The following is a 24424-nucleotide window of genomic DNA, read 5'->3' on the forward strand; positions in this document are numbered from 1 at the left end:
ATGAATATAAACAGATGTAATTCCGAGAAGAGGAATTTTAGCTTTTCATTTACTAAAATTGAGACTAAAAGTCGCTCTAAAATAACTTCTCATTTTAGAGCAAAGTTGCTAGCTCAAGTTTCTTGTAAAAATACATTCAACTAGTTCTTCAACCTTGGTAATAATATATGTAGAAATTTAGGTAGAAAGCTTGTGTGTTTTTTTTCTTTCCTTAGACAGTTGTGCACTGAGCTGCTGTATATTCAGATGCTCATTTTCCCTCTGTAATATGTAATCTGTCACGAAGGAAGTATTTCATGAAAATGGAAACAAACAAACAAACAAAAAAAACCCCATATTTTCATAAAACCTTGAATTGTAAAGCCAAATCCTAAATTCTGATATATTCATTTTAAATGCAGTAGTTGATTCATGTCAGGCAAAATTGGCTGAGTTGCTTGCAGGAAGCAACTGAAATTTTTATAGATAATCAAAAGAAAACATGAACTTATTCTATGCTTGGAGAAACACTGTAAAGAAAAAGCTGAAATAGAGTAATTTTCAGTTGCAGATGTAGTGCTAAGATATGACAAGTTGTGTTAATGCCTCCAAATGATTTTAGAATTGGTGGAAAAAAAGCTGCTGTATGGTAACTTCTGTTGGGCGCTGAAAAAGTATTCAGGCAGATTGTTTGGAGTTTGCTAGAATCTTGATCCTATCATTTAATAGATGAAAAGCAAGATCAAACATTAAGCAGTGTATAATATTGAAACAGTTTTGGCATTAGTTGAAATGGGAAATTTGTATCTGAGTCCTCTTTGACTGAGACTTCTGATAGCGGATGTACATCTGATGGAAGGAATAGGTATCAAAGATAAAATGGGGTTCCACAGTTAGTTCTCCACCTGCAATTCTCCTTCTCTTATCTTTTGTCTAATTCCTTGACAACGTTCAGGCACCTAACAGAACTAGCAACTGAGAAATCTGAGTGATCTATGCAGTTTTGACTTTGTTTCCTACTGTGTTTTAATGAAGTTTGTTTAAGAACATCAAAGTCTGTTTGAATTCACAGCTTTTTTAGAGTCAATGTCTCCCTATATTTTAGGGACGGACATCTAGTGGTCTATGGGAATTGTCTTTACACAACTAAAATAAGGTCTTATGGGACATGTGAAGTAACTTGAGTCTGTATGCAATATGTATACTTTTCACAAGACAGTCTGTTCCAGACTGAAACCCTTGGCTTTTACTGCAATACCTGTATTGAATTGTAACACTTAACAACATGAGAGATAGGAAATGTTGTTTTGAATCTGAGCTAGACTGGGCCTTTGGATAGCTGATATAGCTGTCACTATTAAGTTTTAACAGAGCTAAAGAGATTGAAGTCCCTGCTGTGTTCGTGTGCTGAGTTTTTGAAGTGGATTGGTAGCAGTCTTTGGGCAGTAGAACGACAGTAGGTACCAAGTCTGACTCGATTTTTGTGGCTCTTAGCTACGGTATATTTGTAATGTTTACACTTTGTCATTACTTTTTATTTGCTTTATTTGTCTTCAGTTATGGGTTTACCTTTCTTTGCCTTGTATGATAGATTTTAATTTGTTTTAGAGGAACAGAGTCACAAATCTTAAAAATATCATCAACATAAGAACATTTTTCATGTTTGTCCAGTGTTATAATCCCTTCAGATCAAAGTATCTTGAGTTCTGCCAATGATAATGGCAGTACACTTCTTATTGGGAACAACTTTTTAATTGCCCAGAACAGTATATTGCAAAGCATAGTATGTAATGAGTTCATATTTTTAAGTTGGCTGGATGGAAAACAGAACTCAATCCGTTAGTCATCCTGTTACATTTTGGTTGGCTTTTTCAGTGGCTTATGGCTCCAAGAAAAATAGCTTTGTCCAATTCATACACAAAGGGAGAGGCAGGAGGATCTACCTGTCATATAACGTCACATTTCTAAATGAAAAAATCAGTATGTGTTGTTACCATTGCCTGCAAATACATTGAAGCAAAGGTAGCATTAATACACATGTTAATTGCTTTTTAAAAAATTTACTCTGTTAATATTTTGGTGTTTTATTTGCTTGCAAACTTTTATTTGTAGCAACTTTAATAGTGTCTCTCTAAAACTTTATCCTAAGTACTTGTATTGAAGCACTACAGTTGTGGCCAAGTGATTCTGATACATGGTGGTTTTGGGGCTTTGAAAATGCAGTAATGTGATGATTCACATATGGCTGCCATCACCCCAAATCAATGTGAGGTACCCTTAATCTACTAACAAAGGCAAAGATGATCTTGACTGCAAAAGATTCTTCCCTAAATCACATGTTATTGTTGCAGCATGCAACCAGAAGAGAAGTTTATATAACTTCAAAATTCACATCACTTTAGCATGTTTGAATCTGTTTCATTCCGTCTATTGCATGAGCAGATTGGGTTTGTTTCAGTAATACTTAGCTCTTCCAAGTTGAAGTAAATCTAGGGCTGCATAGGAGAAAAGTATTTTTCATTTATATGTAGTTTTCTTGATCAAATCTCAAAAGATAAAAGCTAGTTTGTTTGCTGAGATACCAGCAGTAGAGCTGTATTTTGGATTGTAAAGACTTGTTTGAATTTCTTCAGTATTTAACCTTCTCACAATTTGTTCTTTGTAGTAAAACTGGATTTGAATTGCCTTTTTTTGTATTAAAAAAATATACGTATTTAAAAAAATCACACATGGATTCTGAAAATTATCTCACTTCACTTTGCAAATGTATTTATAAAAAACTTGAAAGATGCATACTGCAGTTTAGAATGTAACGTGAAAGTTTGTGAACAGTGTAAGTGGAAAAACAAACTGAACAAAGCTGTGAAAATAATATACACGTTTAATGATATAAAATGTTCGTGCTTACAAAATCAGTTGGTTTTCATTTTTCTGCAGTCCATAAATAACCTGCTAGGCTATGAAAGGCCAGGAATACGTAACACACAGGCTAATGCATTTCACTTTCAATTCCATAAGTATTTTGTTCGTTTATTTGATCTTGCTATGTTTACAGTAGTGGAAGGTAAGAAGGCTTTCTTCTGGAATTCCTTGTAGTTTACATTCAGACGGCCTGTGACATAGGGCTCAAGGAAGGCTGGAGTCATGACAGCTTGAAATTGTTACTGAAGCACATGGGAAGAACCTCAGGGCCTCCGGAGCTCTTCTATCAATGGAGAGAAGGGAAGAAGTCATTTTGAAGAAGCTAAAGGCAAACAAATCCTGTAGACTTTTAAATAAGAGGACTGAGCTTTTGGAAAGAAAAGATGTCAGCTCTGCTGTTCGTATGCGTTGTAAGTGACAGATCGAAGGTTTCGTGGAGTGTTGCAGAGAAGCTGAAAATCTTGTCTGAAATGTTTCTGAATTTCTTTGTGTATTCAAAATTTCTTATCTATCTTTAGAATAAAAAAAAAATGCTACTTCCAAATATTTAAATGCCTGATGCAAATTCTTTACACAGTGCTCTACAAGCTAATGGTAAGTGGGCTCTATGCTGCCCCTTAATTAATAAATCATCAAATTACTTTTCCACTTAATGAATTATTTTCTTTGTTTTATAGAGGAGGCTGTACTGTGTGACAGACCCGTACGCTCATCTGGCTTATGTTGATTGGCATTAATTGACCAATTCAAACTTCTCATTAATTGAGACCATTAGCTGAAAATCTGTCCCCAAACACACTGACAAAAGTCAGTTGTGGATAGACAAAGTGAGAGTATGGTGTTGAAAAATCATAGACTATGAAAAATGAAATCAGGTGCTAGTTCTTGAGTCTTTGATGTAAATAAAGGGCTGAAAGGTTTTCAATGCCTGCAGGAAATCCCATACACTTACTATTCAGGTAGCTCTTATTAGTCCTACTATCAGTCTTTTATGTTCTCTGCTGATGTGAAAAGCTGTGCTATGGTATTTACTTAATGTAGCTCTGAAACAGGGTTGTCATTTCAGAGTGGCAAATTAGAACTCATTAAGGAACAGGAGTAGTGACCTCAGAAAGCTCTTACCTCTCAAAATTTCCAGGGTAATCACTTGAAATATATCTTAGTTTTAGAAAATGTTTGCTGAACAGTGTATTGTATTTAAAATTTAAATACAACGTGGTTGCTGTTCCAGCATATATATTGTTCTCCTGTCACATTTGGGAAAACGTTTACCTTGTTTTTTGTAGCTGGCAGTCCTTAATGTTCATGTGCATTCTCATGTGCTCTGTTTTTAATGAGGTTTTACATAAATGTTTTTAAATAAACAAACAAAAACACTAAGAAACAGAACCAAAACCCCGCCCAGCAACAACAACCCCTGAAATAACAAACTCAAATAATATGTAATGGGTGATGATGCAGTATGTTCTCTATGAAAGGATATTCAAGTTTTTAACTTTGCAAGTGAAATTATTTTAAGAAGTGTTTGGTTCTTTTGAACTCTGAGTTACTCTTATGGGTGGAATTGAGGTTGTTTTATTCCATCAACAATGCACTTCCTTAACGTAATTATGTAAATTTCTCTTTTTATTTATCCTGCTGTGACTCTTTTTGAATGTTTGAGCTTTTTTTTATATTTGTGATTTAAGTTTGTTGTATGAAACCACATTGAACGTGTATTTTGATTAATGCATTTTCTTACAGACAAGTAAGGTTTCTCTTCCTAGGACTTAAATGGTTTTGTACTTAAAATACTCAGCCTCTGTATGAGGCTTAGGTTTTAAAATGGTTTGCTGTGTGTTGAAAACACTGCTCCATTTTGCTGAAGCACAAATAGTGTTGGCAAACTTGATTTAACAGCATGAGTCTGTTGATAAGTTTTCCACTATTTTAGAAGCTTCTCTCCCTTTCTGTTATGTTTGTGACAATGAAGGAGGAAAGAGGGGTTAAATTCTGCAGGAGAAACAAAGAGCTAAAGATATAAGAAGGGCTTGAAAACCAAGATACTTCCTAAGTCTTACTTCAGGAATTTCAGTTTGAAATTGAAGTTTTCTAAGCTCCTGCCTAGTTACTTGTTAAAGTGTGAAGGTAATTAATTTCACTGCTGATTAGGAGCCTTCAGGCCTACTTAGATCTATTTTAAGGACATATCTAAAAATGCTGCCCTCTTGAGAGGGCTGAGCAATTCAGTAGGTAGTTCTAACTTAATCCCTAGTGAATTCTATGATGTAGTCATCATGTTGCCTCTTATTCTTGATAATTTTCTTGCAGTAGACAGTCTGGAAACATTGTGCTTCACACAAACTAAGAGAAAGAAAGCCCAAGTCGTAATGGTTATATGCAGTCCGTACAAAGCTAATAATTTGGTTGCTGAATTGGAGTAATTCTGTGGTTTGGGATATCTGGATTTACTTTTTCTCTTTTTGCACAAATCTAACTGTTCTAAATACAGTGTTAATATGAATGAGTTAGTAATTTATAATGTGAACATAACAAATAGTGATGGACCCATCACCACTTGACCTGTGGCTGTATTTTGAATGGAAGGAGGGACTGCTAGTTAAAAATTCAATCAGAGAGTTTTTAAGCAGTAAATTTTTTTTGTGGAAAGATTCAGAATGCGTCTGCCTATGGGTGAAGAATAATCCTCTGGTGGAGCCAAGAGGAGTAAGTACTAGAGGGTTTTAGTCACTGGCTTTGCAAGAAAAATCAAAGTAGTAGTATTAACTGAATTTGGAGTTTGTAATTAGTTCGATTTCAATCATTTTCAGTTTAATTTATAATCAAGTTATTAACCGTAAATGAGAATGACATGGAATTTATTATTTTGTGCAAAGTGTGACATGGGGTATGGTTAGCTAAACATCATCGTACTCAGCAAATTAAACTGGCTTTCTTTGTATAACAGTACAGTAAATATTTCAGGCATTTCTCTAGTTTTTAGTAGTATGGTAGGATGTTAAGAATGTGTTGTTTTCTTTTGTGCAAAACAGGAAGCGTACAGTTAGCTAATAGTGCTGCGGTACAATGTGTCTTCCTTCAGTTATATGAAAAATTCTAATTAAATACTCTTAAAGTAGAATTAGGAACAGAGGAAATCTTTGCACATGCTGTAGCTGAATTCATGTGCATGCAGTGAATTACCCAGGTAATTAAAGTTGCTTGGTACAATGAATGGCTTTAAAAGAGATGGAAGAAAATTACTTGGACTTAAATACCATAAGTATGTAATTGCAGAAAATGGTCTAAATTTGTCTTGATGTCTCTTGTTTCTATAACGGAAGTTACATCTTGTGCTCTCAGTTTTGTTGCTCCAGGGTGTTTTGGAAGTAAGACAGCCTATCTTAATAGGTTTTTTTGGTAAACAAATTTTAAAATGAAAACATGAACATGCTTTAAATATTATAAAGTTAAAACAAATACCTCTTCTCCTTGACTTATTCACATGCTTAAATTGCTGGGCATTTCAGTTTGATTCTCCATTTTCTAGTTTAAGCTTGTCTAATTTGAACTCATTAAATTATGTTATGCTTCTTTCAGAGAGTTCCATTGTTAGAGTTTTCCATGGAAATGGGCACCCGGTGGTACTATTGAATAGATCGCAAACATGGAATAGCTCACCCTGATAGAAACCTAGTTTCTGGCGCAAGTCTCTGTGCTTTATAAGCTTTCTGTGCTCCGAAGAGCTCATCAGTCTCCTGTTGTAAATTGTCTCAGATCTTTCTAATTAAATAAAGTTTATCTTGGACCAGCTTCTAGGCAGCTTTTCATTAATGAATTGGGCAGCAAAACAGAGCACACTTACATAGCTTGCATATGATGCAAGGGTGGATAACTGCAGCTCTTGGTGGATAATTCCATAATTTGAATTGATCTCATTAAATTTCAAGACAGTCCCAAATTAACAAATGGAAATTAATCTGAAGTGCCTATTTGGAAAGGAGAAATTAAGTGCCCAGATTGAGAATAGGGAAGAACTTATTTATAGTATTGGCAACAAGTTTATATAGAGGCTTAGAAATTCACTGTGAATTTTTCCTGTTTGTGAAAGTTTAAAAAAAAAAAAAGGGATCTTCATTAATGCCGCACTCCAGTAAAATGTGAATTATCTTTCCTCTTGTTTCGGATTTGGAAAGAATGTGCTTGCAGACTGTCATGCCCACTGGTTTACTCAAAAGAAGGATTTTTTTCATGGATTAGTTTTTCATTGTATCGTCAGGTTAATCCAGTGAACCATTTAGTTTACGATACCATACCCAGTGTATCAAAAGTGCGCGGTATTTAGTTGGTTATTCATGAGACAGTTGTGAGAAGTTGCTAGGCATTAGGTGATGAAAAAATGAGGTTACTGTACCTAGATCATTTGAACAAAATCTTAGCAAAGATTTTAAACTGCTTGTATAATAAAATGCTGTAGTAGATTATGATCTATCTTGGTAGAACCTAATTTTCTAAGAGTGAGCTGGGCAACTCTTTCCCAGGAGTGGTTTGACACTTTGGTATTTCTCTTGTCTGTGCTTTTTGGCAGAAGTGTCTGACAGGTTGGGTAGTGCTGTGGAAAAGGAGCAATTACCTCCATGTGATTTTTACTGTTGTTCCCTCTTATGTCCTTATGTCCCTTTGGGTGATCACTGCTGCCACAGGTGGCTCTCAAACTGGTGAGCTCAAGGCTAAGTGCATCTGTAGTGCCCTGAACTTGGTCTTACAATACTCTTTCACTTTCATTGTGCTCTTGCGAGACAGAACAGGTTTGCAGTCTTACTATTCTGGCTTATTCCTGTTTATCCCTCAGTCAAGCAAGTAAGGAATTAAGTAGAGTTCTACTTTTGCAACTGATGAAGGCAGAGAGAGAAATTGGAATCTGTGTTTTGAAGTCCCCAAGCCTATTGAGCAAAACGTATACAATTATAGTCCTACTTAAAGTCATCTGTACTTTTTTCTCTCTGTAGTCGGAGCAGCTGGGTCCAGGTGACCAGCAAGCTTGTAGTCAGACAGCAGGTAGTGTTAGAGTACTTCAGCATGTGCCTCACCTGTTCTTCTAATGATATAGCTCTCTTTTGTTACTGAGATCTGTTTCTGACTAGGAAAATGTTTTATATCGTAGGTTTTGAAGCTGCAAAGTCTTTTGCGCTGCATGGGGCTCACGTTATCCTGGCCTGCAGAAATATGTCAAGAGGCAATGATGCTGTACAACGCATTCTTGAGGAATGGGTAAGTGAGTGCTTATAATGTCCAACATTAAACTGTGTTTGCCAGTATATGGAATCTTTTTTTGATGCACACGCAGTTAAATAGGTACTTACGTTGCCATGGAAGAATCTAAGGAAAAGGGCATTTGTCTTACTTTGTAATATACTGTTTGGTCACTTCTGCTTCAGTGGTGGAGATTTTTCATTTCATATGATTGTGCTGGATTGTAAGGCTTGACATATTGTTATATAAAAATATACAGAAGCTTTGTAAGTTTGAAAGAACCACTGAGGCGCATTTCATAGTTCAAAGGACAGGGTAATTCCAGAACCAAAGTCTGTAACAAGCTGAAGGAGAATGTACTCACTGAGGTATCAGACAGCCATTAGTTTGCCTGTAGTTTTTGTACTATGGGAGATTACATGGAATCATTCTTATACTTTTCAAAAACCAAAGGGGTTTTTCTCCTTTCCCTGAGCATCAGGCAGAACACCACTGTTACAGGTAGTTTGTCACAATTCCTTCACGTTTCTTCCCCCTTTCATTCATTTTTTTTTTCCGTTCTGTTACACAAATACAAACCCCTTCTATTAGTGCCTTCTATTCCCTTGTTTCTCTCCTTCTCCTGGCTCTCCTGTCCCTACTTTTTGGGGGAGTCTTCTAGGGCCTTTATTTTAATGTGTTCAGTGTTCTTAATTTATTCCTTATACAAACATTTACTGACTAGTAAGGCTAGTTTTGTCCAAGCTTGCTTTCGTTGCTGACTTCAGGAGTTAATCTGTTGACACAGTTCTGTATGCTCTAAGTAACAAACTGCAGGGTCAAGTTCTTGGAATTTCATTTCTGTCCTGCTAGAATTATAGTGATAAATGTTCTAGCTCTATTTCTCAATCTCTGAAAATATTTTGGCTGCTCCCAGAGGATATGGAGGAGCATCAGTATTATTAATATTTACACATAGTTAGTCTACAGATATTTATTAGTGCAAAACAAACAATGCTTGCTTACTTTCTAAACAAGTAATGCTTATAATGCTGCTAACTTTTGTAACTACAATTTTCTTCAAGAAACAAAATCTTTGGCTTTAGATATTTGTCTCTTGCTTGGATGATATTAATGACTTTCAGTAAAGGAATTGAGAGGCAAAAATATCATCTTTTCCATACTTCGCATTAAAGCTATCTTTTTGTTTGTTTCAAAGATGTGAAATTCTAAGAGAATTCCTTTATGGGTGAGCGTAGGGCATAAGGCTTAAAGTTTGCCTGTTTCTGTGCTCTGGGAAGAGTTTGGAGATATTCTGTTGGCCGATTCTTGGAGATGTTCAAGGCCAGGTTGGATGGAGCCCTGGGCAGCCTCATCTATTGCCTGATGTAGTGGTTGGCAAACCTGCCTGTGGCATGAGGTTGGAACCAGATGATCTTTGGGATTCCTTCCAACCCAAGCCATTATATGATTTTTTTTCTTTTTTAATTTAGGATAAAAGATACTCAGTGCTCTTTTCTTTTAGTGTAAAATACCACATTGCTCCCTTAATTCTAAGCTTATCTTAAGCGTTTTGAAGGCCGTGTGAATTTAGGAGTACTAGTTTTAGAGCTTGTATTTCTTCACCAGAAGTTAATGAATTTGTAATTGAATGAAGATCACTGAATTTCAAATGACTTCCGAAACACTACGCTTATTTACTAACAGTTTTCAAATTCTAATTGTTCAGAAAATAATCTCATCTGTAAACTGGGTAGCTGGAAAACCTTCAATGCATCTTTGTAATGGCTTTGTTGTTGTTTATTAAGAGGGACTAATTAACTTTGATTATTGCGCTAATATTATGGCACTTTGACAGTCCTTCAGATTTATGACTCTGGGAAAATAAACAAATGAAATGCAGGTGCTGGAGCAGAAAGAATAAGTTATTACTGAACTTTAATTACTTGGAATGTGTAACCAGGAGAGAATTAGTTGATGAATTACAAGAAGCTTAAAATTTACATTGAATTGTAAGCAATCTTGAGGAAAACACAAAACTTGCCCTGTTTATTGAAAACAGAGACAAAGATTAATTTGGTTAATTGATACTAATATTAAAATATTGACATAAAATATTATTTTGTAGCTTATAGATGTTGGAACAGACCAGGAAGTTGTTAATAGGTAATTCTTTCCTAAAATTAAAGTTCCAGAAAAATGTTAAGTCATATGTTATAAGGTTCAGATGAGTTCTCAAAATTTGGCTGGAAGTACTGTACTATAAAGGACTTCAAAATATCCACAATATTTTGTCTCCCTTGTTCCTAGGGAAAGCAAAATAATTAAAAGAAAATGGGTTTACTTGAGCTTTACTTTTCAATTTGGAATCAATTAAAAAAAAAAAAAAAAGCTGTTTAAGATGCAGCCTTATGAAGCTTCATGTTCATTTTGCTCAGTGTTTTTGGCAGCAGTTATGCTACCTGCTTGCATTGAATTTGTTTCTGAGCTGTGCTATAAATACAGTCTTTGTCCAATATGTTGAAGCATAGAAATTTGTTAAATAAGTGCCTGCTTTTCAACTGAATGTCCAAACCCAAATTTTCCTCTAATCTGCAGAAGTACATTTTTACAACTCAAAAAATTGTTGCTATGTGGAATGCTAGTGTGCTAATGTGCTTCAAGTGTACTGTGTTAGAAATAAAATATATATTTCTATAATTATAGCAAAAATATTAGCAAAAGCCATGTGCACACTGTGCTGGCTCTTCTATGAGACAGCATGCCTTAAAACTTGGGGTTTAAATTTCTGACAGAATGTTTCCTTTTTTATGCCTTCTGTCATCTCATAGAAAATCTGTAATTCCTTATGAAAGAAGCAACTACAGCTATTTGCAAGAAGATAAAAGATTTAAAAATATATAAACTGACATTATTTCCAATTTGGTACCACTGTCTAATTGATGATCTGTATACAAATAGAGCCACAAAGCTTCCACAAGGTCTGCTCTGAAAGTAATGCCTCCTATTTTATTCTCTTGGCCCGTGATATTAGAGGTGGATGTTGATGTAGAGGATGAACCTTCCACCAATATTCCATTCCATTTTGTTGCTGTGTGACAGATGAAAGCAGAGGGGCAGACTGACAAAACGATGTCTGACATGGAAGTGAGGATGCAGTAAAGAGGGGACACTGAATTTCTCCATGCAGAAAAAATGGCACCCATTGACATTCATAACTTGCTGAATGTTTATGCAGCACAACGAGGCAGTGGGTGGTGCACTTCAGCAGCAGCGACAGCAACAGTGGGTCACCTGCATTGGTACAGATTGTTACGAATGCAGCGTGCAGCTCTTGTTCATTGCTGGCAGAAATGCAGAATTAACGATGGTGAACGTGCTGAAAATAGCATGTTGTAGCAGAGAATTTTCTCTATCAAATAGTTTTATTGTGCTTTTTGTATCTGTTGTTTATTTCAATAGAAACTACAGGAGGCATTACTTTTGAAGTGACCTACCTGGTAAAAGCTGAAAATTAAGGTTATGTGTGAAAATTGGAAAGCAACATGCACCAAAAATCCAGCTATTAGGATTTAAAGAAAGAAGGAGGAATGGTGAGAGAAATAATTTTTTTTTTCCTACTATTCTGGATATTTTAAAATAAATTTTCACTGATCTTATTTGACTACTGGAGACAAATCTAGAAAACTGATTTTAATTATCTGTGTCAAAAGAGCTGCTTTATAGAAAGTTGGAACTTCTTGTCCAAGGACGAGCCATAGAAACCTGCAAATTACTTTACATAACTGGCATTTATTTGCAAGATGCAGTATTCCAGTTATTTTCCTACTGAAGTGGATTTTTTGCTAATGTTGCAAACAGAAGTAATTGCTTTGTGTGTAAAGCATTGTGACAAATTTTAATGTGACTGATGTAGCTAGTCTGTCATATATAATTTTTTTAGAAAGGTATATTATACTTGTACAATTTAATGTCTTTAGATGTATAGAGAGAAAGCAAGAGAAAGTGTGTAAAAGCAGATAAAAGAGAGATCAGTATAGCTTTACAGTTGATATCTTAAAAATGAATGTTGTTCATGCACGATGACATTCCAAATCAATTTAAAACTGTTTGATAATTTCTTGCTCAGAAAAGAGGAAATTAGAATTCTAGAGTTATGATTCATTTTAATCAGAAAGAAATTGTCAAACATAAATCTTTCCTTGAGTAGTGAAAAGGCTTGAAAGCAGCCAAGAAAAAAATATCAATACTTTGCAAAGAAGGAATGATTGTTCCAATTCGTAGCTTAATTGACTTTAAGGCTTAATGAAAAACACTGCAGTGCTGTTTGTACACATAGATGCTTTGACAAACATTAAAATCTATGCTTCAGGAAGAGAAGCAAGGTAATTTATTTCACATTATTATTGATATAATTTTCTAATTGACTATGAGTAAGATGGTGGGATAGGACTGCATAGCTCACGATGTTAGCAGTATTCTCAAGAAAGTTCTTAAGAGAACAAATAATAAAATGTTTCATAAATCACAGTTTTTCTTGCCAGGAAGCCCTCGTTTATTTACTCCTGTCAAATAGTCTCTGAAATAGATATTAAAAGATAAATCGCAAGTTAAATGTATCATATTAAAAAAGTATAATATTTCATTTGTTATCGTTCCTCAGTGTTAAGCCTACAGCTACACATCAAAGATGAGATTAAAATGTAAAGAGAAAATTTGGATTTCTTTTATGTGTAGAAGCTTACAAGGTATAGATGTGACGAGAGAAGAGAGAATGGCTGTGAAGAAAACCAACAAAGTAAACATGACTACTTGCTATATTCCTTTCCCCCAAAGTATTCTCCACCTAATGAGTGATTTATATTCTTGCTGATTAAGTAACTGAATTAAATTAAAACCTGATAACTGAGTCTTTGTATTCCAATTGTAATTTTGCAAAGAACAGAGAGATAAGAAGCAAATTGGGTGCACTTACAGAGAATGTGAGCACAATTTTTTGTGTGTGGAGTACTCTTGTTTCCTCCTCAAGAAAGGAAGTCTCGTTACTCAAGTAGTGTTTCAGCTCCATTGGTGGTTTTGGATTATTGTTCTTCATACCAACAATACAGATAGAGACAGCTCTGTGAAATATTACTCTAATCTCTCAAAAGAAATTGATGCTAATTTCAAGCAAAAAAATCATTTTCTATATACTGGATGTTAATTTCAGAGCTATTTCTATAAATCATCAAACTTTAATGCATACCTTCCATACTGTGACTGTTAGAACCAACAAAATAAGTTGGTACTGGAAATTTACTTAAGTGGATGATACAGTGGGGTCATCTCATCATGATTAGTAACAGATCCTTATAGAAAAATGTCAAGAAGTCAGCTTTGGAAGTGTGGTAAGTATGGAATGGAGCCACAGTAGAGTACAGAATTAGAGTTTCACAGGAGTGCAAAATAAAAGGTCTTAAATTATCTCTTTGAATATTATACTGTAGAGCACATGTTCCTGTGAAAATATTATTTCCATTATTGTCATTTTTGTTGTAATAAAGAGTAGTGTTGTTTCTAAAAATGATATTCCAAAGCTGTATGTTAGTGGTGCACACATCATTGCAGCATAGTATACATCCTCTGGTGCTGTGAATAGAGGCCGTGCACCAAGATAAAAGGAGTTATCCAAACCTTGCTATGGGGAAAAGCCCTTGTAGGAAGAGGCCGTATGTGCTCAAATAACACATTACTGCCATTGCTGAATGTAATTTTTTTTGAGTGTGATACAGATCTCTTTGAAATGAAGGAATCGTTCAATTAACTGTAATTTGAATAGAATCAACCCTCATCTCACTCTCAGAGAATGGATCATGTTGGTCTTATTTAGATGTTACTGTCACTGATACTGGTTGAGAGCAGTGGGAATGATTTTGGCCATAATGTGAAGGAGTTCAGCAAGTTCCTGTGAGGAATGTGCTCAGCTGAGACATCTTGTGAAAGGGATGTGTGTTGCAAATTCATTTTCTGGGTGCAGGTGGAAAGTAAACTATTAAATAATAGGCATAATTTGAAGCAGAAGTAGCGTGTATACGCAGCACTGATCAAAACTGGGTATAATACAATCTGCTGTTACACTGTTAGTGCTGGTAAGGCACTAAGATGCTGGTAAGCAGTTGGTGTAGCATTTTGAAATCTCCCGATGTGTTGTGAGGTGGCAATTTGTTCCAGTGTGCAGGTGTGTGTTGGGTCTGTAGCTATCCACATGGAATGTCTCACCTGTCAGAGCTATTGATCTTCTCATCTGTGAGAAATCTATGATCTGCAGCTGCTTTTGCCAGATTTGTCTAAAAACTGCAGCAAACGACTGAGTGTAGCCACTGACAAGAGCTTGAAGCTTTTGAGTGATTTGGGAGGAAATTCATGTTTTGAAAAACTCCCAGTTAAAAACATTAAACAGTTTAACCAACGTTTGCATGGATGGATTGTTAAGATCTATTTTTTTATGCTATAAACATATGGCATGAATTTGCTCTCATTACAGATGCTGAGAAAAGGGAAAGGCAAATATTTATATTACATGCATGTTTTACAGTAAAAACACTGTTCAGTTTTGTTTATACAGTTCCACTGTTACTGTTTTTATGGTTAGCAATGAAACCACTGTAAAACAGTGTCTGAATTATATAGCAGATGTGTTAAGTCCCTAACTTTCAAGGGTAGGCATCCTTCTGAATACTGATGTCACTTGCGCAAGAGTTGATGCACTGGCTGCAGCTGAACGGCCTCATGCCTGTGTTCTCATCTGGAGTTAGCCCCACACCGTTGCTGTATGAAAGGCAGGGTTTCACTGTCCAGATAAATGCACTGATATCTTAAAGTAATTACGTTTGTAAAATGTAAAGCAAGCTGCTGGTCAGTGTGAGTGAATGTCAGAGGCTTTAAAGATTTGATATACATTCGCCAAGCATTTAAGACCTCATGTGGCTCATGTTTCCGGTAAACATGGATAAATTAAAATTGTTTAATTAATGTGATGCATGTTTAATTTCTCAATATGGTAATAGGAACTTGGAAGTATTTTGATTCTCATATACTTGATATTTATGATTTATAGTAATGCATGGTATGTGTGAAAGTGGATTAAAAAAGGAAGAGTTCTCAAAAGGGTAGTTGTGTTTTGGCTTTTATCTATTTGAAAATGTCTCCAGAAAATGAAAATTCTTGGATTTTGCTAAAACGTACTCAGTGAAACATGGATTTTTCTGGTATTTGCATGTATGGCAACGTACAGGAGAACTGCATGGTACCCCTTTCACTTCTGTGCTTTGCAGACTTTTGCTTTTCCTTATACTTTGTACAGTCGCATTGATTTCCATTGTGCTGCTGGCAAGCAAAGAATTAAGTACTAATTCTGAGTTCTCAGATCTCTGCTCTACTTTAATAAATGAGAATTAAGGAAATAGTCATAAACAGACGTTGTTGAATGGTTATTTTAATTTTTTTTTTTTTAGGAATGATTACTTCTCAGATGATGGTAACATAATAAATGCAGAAGAGAGTTTAGTAATGTCTGGCAAAATGCGGAAGGGAGTTTGAAGTGGTTCAGCACAACTGAGTTCTTTACATGTGTAGGAAATAAAAAAAGGTGCATTTCTTTACATTTTTATACTTTGTGGAAGAGATTGTGAGAATATGATTAAGGTGGTGAATAAATGGTATGGAACACATAGTTTATATTCTGTCTTTAAGCTTGTGTTTCTAGGTCGGATTGGAATTTTGCACTAATGTATGAATTCATGTTGCTGTAGAAAACTGATGGAAACCAAGAAATCACTGTCATTGTGATGAGATTGCAAGATGTGCAGTTAGTTTACCGTAAAAACAACTTTTGAGTTGACTAAATTACTTTACCTCTCTTAATTTTGTTCACCTTCCAACATTTGATACGTGTGTGTATATACATAGTTTAAAATGTAATTTTGAAAGATGTCAGTGTCTTACCAATACCTTTTTCTTCAGAAATTTCAGCAGAAATGTTGAGGTGATTTCTTTGTTTCTTCAGCACAGCCATGATGTTCTTAACCTTGAGCTATGGGTCACAAAATCCCTACCATGAGTAAAGCTTTGTAACGATACTGTTTAAGTGCTGTATTAGCTTTTTAATACAAATCTTGAGTCACTCCTTCCTCACTTTAAAACTGCATTTGATGCTTACTCTACAACTAAATGGCACCAGGAAATGCTACTTACTCAACATTGTTAAAAATCTCTCTCTAAACACCTATCTTGAAAATAATCATAGTCTTTGTCCCTTTTGACTGGTAGGGTGAAGAGACGTTTGGTGTTCTTGATACCCTACATATACTTGTGTGACCTGAGTTTGATTTCTGTCTGAGCCTTTCTCTCCTAGAATCTATCATCCAGAACTATGTTGTATTTCTGACATTGAAAACTCCTATTTGATACGATCCAGGTAGATACATTCTTACACAGACTGAGTTGTATTATCACTAGCTTTCTAACTGCGAGTTCAGGGTGTGTAGAAGGGGAGTTAAAGTGACTGGTTATGATATTTTTTTTAAACCATCTTTACAATTAATCTGATTGTAACAGAAGCTTGTAATATATTCCATTAATGGAGAAGACAAGCTTAGCTTATGGTAAATACAGTACTAAGTGTTTATAGTGCATTTCATATTTTACATGATTCCCTTTATAATTCTGCTTATCTTTTCATTCTAATTCCCTAAAGGATGTATAAAAGAACCCCTAAAGAGAGTAATTACTGCTCTATTCCTTAACCAAGGCTCCTTTTGCAGAAAGAAATCTGAGCTGCTTTTTAAAGAAGGCAGTTTTAAATAAAAATGCAAATAAGCTGCTTTGTAACCACATTAATTACCCACCTAGCCTCTTATTACCATGTTTGTATTGTTTGCAAACACTATTTACAGTCGTGTGGAAATTACCATTCCTGGTCTTGAGGAAGGCTGTTGTTGGTAGGTTGTGCTTTGGAACCAATTAGAGTGAACCTTGTCTTCATTGAGGCTCATGGGAGAAAGCATAGCCTTGCAATGTCAAATAACAGCATTAACTCAGACTATACAGGCATAGTGTTGCAATTATATTATTGGCCCTCTTTTGCTTGTGCAATGAGTTTCATTCTCTGCATTTTAAAACTAACAGGCAGCGTTCTTTCTCACTAATGATTTAATTTGTACTGTGATAATTTTTATGAAAGTCATGGTGAAATCCAGTGGGTCATTTTGTCCCCAAATTGGTGCTTTGTTTTAAATTTATAAAAAAAAAATAAGCAAAATACGCTTATATTCAGGATCTCAAAGATTTTCATGTAATTGATTTTCACAGAGAAAAGTCAGTTTTAGGAGTTATTACAAGTGAACAGAATGGGGTATCTGATAGCATTAGTTTTAAACAGGGTATTTACCTGATAATAACTGAATGGTCATCGGTCTTGCAGCAATTTGGTAAAGAAACCGAATGCCTTGTGGTAAAAGGTAGCTTTATTTGTCAAACGAAACACAAACCTGTTGCTAACCTAGCATGTACTGTTCTTTCCTTGGATTCGTTGTTACTCAGGGAGGTATAATGGTCCTTTAGTCTTAAAGCTGCTCAGAAACTAAGGCCAAACCAAAGAGACACCTCAGCAATTATGTTTTTTTTGGAGTTATTGGAGTTTTTATTGTTTTTGGATCCCCAGGATTTTATTTTAATGCAGACTGCACACAATCTGAAACGTGAATAATTTGTTTCATTGAGATTTGCTGTCTTAGGACTGTGAAAAGCCTTTCAGTATGGTGAATCCTTCAAAGTAGAGGAACTTTTTTTTGGTTGAGATCTGTATGGGGAAGAAAATGTAGAGCGGTATTTTCTTTCTGCTTCTGAAACTGTACTGCATGCATACGTGGTGCTGCCAACGTGTAATGTTTGATGAATATTGGCTGATTAAAAACAAAAATGTTCATATTTTTATCAATTTTTCTGTAGCATTGCATATAGCAGAATGGCAAACAACAACTCTGGCATGCAGTGCCAACAACACTGGTTATGCAGTGAAGAAGAGAATTTGCTGGATTTCTGGGAGTCTTTTTAGATTCTATTTTATTTTTACTGTGATAAGCAACTAATGACAAGGCATAAAAGGTGCACTGGCTTGGTTCATCATCCACAATAGCATATAAAACTGAAGATAATTGGCTTATTTTGCTACAGAGCATTATAAATGATATAAAACAACTTTAGATTGAGTTCAACAATAGTACAGAAAACTTAGAAAGTAGACTTATTAAGTTGAATGCTCAGAATGCACTATAAATTAGCGAGCTTATCAATGGCATTTCAAAGTCCTTTATTAGTGTGAAGTCAAAGCATTATGTTTTTGCTTAATTTTCTGTTCTTTCTAGTTTCTACTCATCCTTTAGTCTCCTTCTTTTATTCTTACTTCCTTTGGAAGATATTAGTTGCAGGAAGAAGAATACTGGACTTCCCTTGAAATCACACTTCCAGCTGTGTGTTATAAGAACTATTGTTTATTGTGTGTCAAAGGAGGACTTGGTCCAACTGAAATCTGACTGGTTGTGATTGTTTAGGTAGGTTCACACAACAAATGTTGAAACCTTTGGTCTGACCCAGTGTGGATGAATAAAGTGATTTATTTTCAGATAATTTAACTTGGTTGGTTAAGGCATTAGGGAAAGGAGAAGTACCTTTCTACTGAAAATACATATGGTCCTTCTGTTTAAAAGAATAAAAGCACCTTATTCATCATCTTATTCATTAGTTTCTCCAAAGCCTGCTGAGTACACTTATTTTAGGTTCCCTTGAAGTGTTTTGGGTCAAACCCTAAATATCCGTACGCATGAATGTTTTTGTAGCAGGCAGTATTTTAGTTGTATTCCTACATCCATTTTTCTCCATGTAATTTGCAAGCGCAGAGATGCCTGTCAATATCTGAGATAATTTGTGTTATTAAATATCAGACGTGGAAAGGTGATTGTACTCTGCTCTGCTTGTTGGGTGCTTTTTTGAAAAACAAAACCAACAACTCTGAAGTGATGTTACTGAGATTTATTAGAGCTGTGTTGAGGGAGTGCATGCCAGATACAACTACTTCGTTATGAAACAAGGCAATTTAAAAATCTTTGTTGTTACTTTCTGTTTTGTGTCTTGGAAGGAAGTGCTTCACATATGTGCTTTCCTGTTTGTGCTAGAGGAAAGCATGCATTACATTTAAATGTCATTTGTCATGTTAAATATTAATTTTGGCTTTTACTTTATGCTTACCATGTAAGAGTTCTGAAGTGGAGCGGGTTGGATATGATGCTACCTGTGCAATGAGGAGATATGTCCTTTTCTAGTGTTTTTTAAACTGTAACTCGTTCCCTTATTAGTACCCTATTTGTGAGAGAATATTCATGAGGAAAAATTGAAAATGCAGTCTAAATGGTTCAATGTCTGCTCTAAGCCTCTATTAATTTATCCTAATACAGATAGTGCATCATTTTGCACAAGCTTTATTGCTCAGACTCTAACTTTCTTTCATGGATAAAAAGAAATAATAGTTCATTGAACTTGTTCTTCACTTGTGATTTGAGATCACCGAGATACACTCTTAACTTCTGGAGTAAACATTACCCATCAAATAGAAATACTGAATTAATTCAGTGAAAGGAATGTTTGGGGGTATTTTGGTATAGTTTTGCTGGAGGCATGTATAGCAAGCCACAAATCACTTAAATCTAGAATAACGAACTGAATATATATATAATATATATTACTTTCATAAAAGTGCTTATAAATGGTTATTTGAATTGTAAATAGGAAAACACATCAGAATGCCAGAATGCCTTTACCTTAGACTTGCACTTTGCAGGTGCCTCTTTCAGGTGCTCTAAATTCTCAGTAACATGTCAATGCCAGTTTGGTAATTTGTAGGGTAATTCTGGACTTCTGTTATTCTGTAACTTCTTGAGAGACACTTGGTGACCCAACTGGTTTGAAATGGGACGCTTTTAGATCTTTTAGGCTTTGAATGTGTGCTGGTGGTGTTTACAAAGAGGTACTTGTTAGTAAAGGCCTAGAATGCACCACGTTAGACTTCAGAGACCTTAGATGAGATGTACACTACAGGTACAACTTCACTGTGGTAGATTGCTTGGATGGTGAGATGTTATCTGATCCAACTTAGTTGTCTTGGTTGACACTATGAAGATACAAATAAATTGCTACAAGTAAGCTTATGGTTGATATCTTATTTTGCAGTGGTGCAGCTTCTTGCTTACATGGAAAGCTATAGCAGTGTAATTGTGCTATAGATGTAGCTAGGAAAGTGCATTTCCCTCTTCTTGGAAGAGATCCAAATTCCCAGTGAGCCAAGGCGTATGCAGTCTCTGTCTGTACTTCCTTGTCTAACAACTTCTGCTCTAAACTTCTGGAGTGTTTAGAAGCAAACTTCAATGGAGAATAAGGATCCGTAGGTTCATTAGATAGCTGTAAGCATTGAACTTGATGTAAGGGTAAGCTGACAGAACTGACGGGACCTGAGGCTTCGTTAGACATCCATGAGCCCTCGTGAAGAGGTGGGAAAGAAAGTACAGAAAGCAATGAGGGAGAGCTTCAGGCAGGACTCGTATTCAGCTGTGGAACACTGAATGCTGGGAGTTCCTGCAGAAATGCTAGTCCACTGTGCTGAGGAACAGCCAGCCTGTATGCTCACCTACCTGCAAGCTCAAAATGGGACGTCAGGAGAATTTATGTGGTAGTGAACTCTGTTCCAGGTGATGTTTATGCCTTGTGTGGTCAGGGAACTTTAAAGTTGTACTTGGTCGCACTATTTTATCATTTTTAGGAACTGCTCGTAAATGTAGTCATGTTTAATATGATATGGTTACAAACAAAGACATGAATGTATATACTCGTTTCTAATTAATTTGTGTAATTATGTTTTATAATCTAGGTGTTTGCAAAGCAGAACGTGGTACACCCCATTTACTGTCTGTTGTAGCTAATAAAAAATAATAGAATGAAATAAATCTTGAAACTAACTTTAATTGTAAGTATAGATTAGCTGTAAATTATATCTTTGTTATGTTTATTTTTAATTCTGCAGTGTTGCAGGTTTGTAGAGCATACCAATTAGTGTAGTTATTCAAAGTAATGATGAGTTAATTACTGTAAATGCAGAATGTTATTTCACTGACAATTTAAAATAGAGTACTGAGTTGCATATTTTAAATGTAGAACTAGAATTAAAGAGAAAAAGCAAATAGTGTTGATAAGCAGACCAGTTGATATATCCTATAACATTTAAGTGGCAATGTAGATAAAGTAATTAAAAGTACAAAGTGTAACAACTAATAAAAGCTCAGAATCTCAACTCATACCATTTTAAACGTGGAAACAAATGTGGTAAACCTATATATTTCACTGTGCTTTAATGTATCACTTGGGAAAAGGCAGTTGGACTGAATTCATTTGAAACTGATTACTGTACTTCTCACAGTGCTTGTGTGAGCTGAGTGAAGCCTCTCTTACTCAAGTTTGTCTCCAGCTTGTTGGTAGACATCCACGTCAGTGGTGATACCTAAGGCAGTAAGTGTTGTCAAGTTTGTTTTTTTGCGAATGTGTTTAAGGAGTAGAAAATGCCTTTAGCTTGGAGTGTTTTCCTTTCTGATGAACAGTAGTAAATCCTACCATTTTGAGAGCTGTGTAGTATACCGAGGAGAAATGAGCTGATTCACAATGTTTCCTTGAGCATACAACACTGTAAGAGATATTAATAGCTTCCTTCAGCAGAGTCCCACTTAGAGTAACTTTGAAATGCAATATTTCATTCTGTCCTGGTTAAATTAACCTTAAATTTTCGTGTAAAATAGCATGAATATTTAGAGGAAATTTCAGATGTACTGTGTGTATTCATACTGTAGCAGGAAAAATGTATCCAGGGTGATAATTATCATTAAATTTTCAGTCCAGAATCAGTTGCCTCCCAGTTGTGTGTGGACTCTGTAATGGAAACTGGTACCATGCAGTTCTCTGGTTTCCTATTGGAACAATGAGAGAAATACAGAAAATTCTAGAGTCACTTTTAAGGCAATTAGTGATAAGTTGGATTTTTACATCTGAAAGTCGTCTTCTTTTTTTTTTTTCTTTTCTTTTTTTTAGCTGCAGCTTTGTAAAAGTGCTCTATTTCCAAAGAGAACTGAAATAAAAGAAAAGCTTATCTGTTTCTAGGGGAGATCTTGGAAAAACAATTTCAAGCCCTGCTAAGACTGAGAAAAACAATGCAGAAACCTGAAAATCCCAGACACTCAGGTTCATCTATTTGATAGTGTTATGACAGAAATCATTACAGGTTTGACAGATTTACTTATAAAGACTTGCTTCAATATTTAAAGTACATCTATTCCAGCATTCCTCATTTCAAGCTCAGCTGTGGATCAAGATGAAAGAAAAATTAAATTGTATATTGAAGAGCTGTTAATTGAACTGCACTGCATTTAGCAAGGGAGCATCAGCTTCAGGCAGTCAATACTACAGAGAATTTTTAATGTACTGTATCACTAGATTGTCAGTTTGTATTGGAGAATGCAAACAGACTGCTTCGACTGGTGATAAAACCCTGGAAACTTAAGTTGTTGAGGGGAGAAAGTGTTGTTACGCTATGATATGATGTGACAAAGTTGTTGATAGAAGCAGGAGTGGCTTTTTTTAAGATTAATATTAATTTGAGTATTTTCTTATTGTTGATCAATTGATTCATAGGTGTTTAGTCTTTTAAGAAAATTAAGTTTTTTTTAATGTAGGCTGAACAAGTTCTACAGAATTCTCCATCTTGCACAAATGTTACTTTGAAATTTGAGCAGCTCCGAAAGTCTCTTAAAAATATTAGCTCTCTGCAGATATAATTCTAAAAACTAGCATATCAAAAAGCTTTAGAAATGCTTTAGAAAAATGTTATCTCTCTTTCCTAAGGCACTGTTAATTTCTTTTGTAGTTAATCTTTTGTGCTGAAATTTAGTACATTTATAGTTAAAGATTCTTTTAACAGCTAAATTATTTAAACACGTCTTCTGGGATAACATGGTCTGTTTGGTGTTAAGTATGAAATACTCTTTATTCCATTTTCTTCACTGATAAAAAAAATGAAATAACTGGAGGCATTTGTAGAACCAGAACAGATTTAGGACTATGGTGTTAGATTGAAGATGTACTATTCTAAGACACAACTTGTTACAGCTGTCATGCTTCGGGATATGATTGTTCTTACTTTTGGTGGTCTGTACAAGGCTTAAAGTCCACCTTCAGAACTAGTGGCATGAGCCCAAAGCTTGCTTATTTGTGACTTACCTAATCTTATATGTCAATCTCTGGACCTCTTTTTCATATCTGTGGCAGGTTTCATGTAGTAAACTTCTAAATGCCATATGATGCTGGTGCATTGCCTTTTCTTGGAGAGGAAAGGTCTGTCTTAGAGATTGGATTGATTTGTCTTGTCTTGGCACCCCTTTAGTGACTGGAAAGACTGGGAGTGCCGTTTTTATTGTAATACCCAACTACTGTGTGCTAAATCACAGAATCAGAGAATGGCTTAGGTTGGAAGGGATCTTAAAGATTATCCACTTCCTATCCCTCTGCCGTGGGCAGAAATTGCCAGCTTCTAGATCAGGCTGCCCAAGATTCCATTCAGCCTGGCCATGAATGCCTCCAGAGATGGGAGAAAAGAGTTTCAGGCCACGTGTGAAACTCTCACAGTAGCAGTCTAGTAGTGGGAAGATGGTCTTCACTAGCATGAAAAGACAGATGACTTCAAATAACTTAATGTCCACATACTGTTGAAGTCTGATCAAAATGGTAAAAATATGTTGTGACTTCATTTTTTGAAGTGGAAAAGCAGAAAGCACTATGAGTGCTTTTTAATAACTCAGAGGAAAATCATACTTCCTCTTAGAAGCTATAACTGCAGTACTCAAAATGCTTTTATGCAACTCAAATAAAATCACTGTGCTCTGTGAATCTTAGCTTGAATATTTGCCTTAAGTAGTAAAGTCTTGCAACACATTCAGTGATTTTTGCTGCACTTGTTGATGTGAGAAAGTATTTGGTAATTTGCATACAATAATGTTTAGGAATCCTTTATATGACAGCTTGACTATCAGAGTAATTATAGTAAATCAGAGATCAGCTTGAATTCATACAGAAATGAACTAAAATTCTTCGGTTTTATTTTCATGAAGGTAAATCTTAAATCTTCTGGATAGCGTTTAGTTGTCCGATATGGAAGCCTAATATTTACACAAGTAGACCCATTGCA

General features: G+C 35.3%; 1 protein-coding gene across 4 annotated transcripts in view; it reads left to right on the top strand.

The window, feature by feature from the left end:
• The window catches only part of WWOX (WW domain containing oxidoreductase), a 470386-nt gene that overhangs the window by 15647 nt on the left and 430315 nt on the right, over nt 1-24424 (top strand). For all 4 annotated transcript variants that reach the window (XM_085235307.1, XM_085235305.1, XM_085235308.1 and 1 more), the window contains exon 5: nt 8045-8151. In XM_085235307.1, coding sequence (XP_085091433.1) covers nt 8045-8151 — 107 coding nt within the window. The remainder of the gene's footprint in view (nt 1-8044; nt 8152-24424) is intronic.

Source organism: Meleagris gallopavo, chromosome 13, assembly GCF_905368555.1.
Source record: "Meleagris gallopavo chromosome 13, MGAL_WU_HG_1.1, whole genome shotgun sequence".
Taxonomy (NCBI): Eukaryota; Metazoa; Chordata; class Aves; order Galliformes; family Phasianidae; genus Meleagris; species Meleagris gallopavo.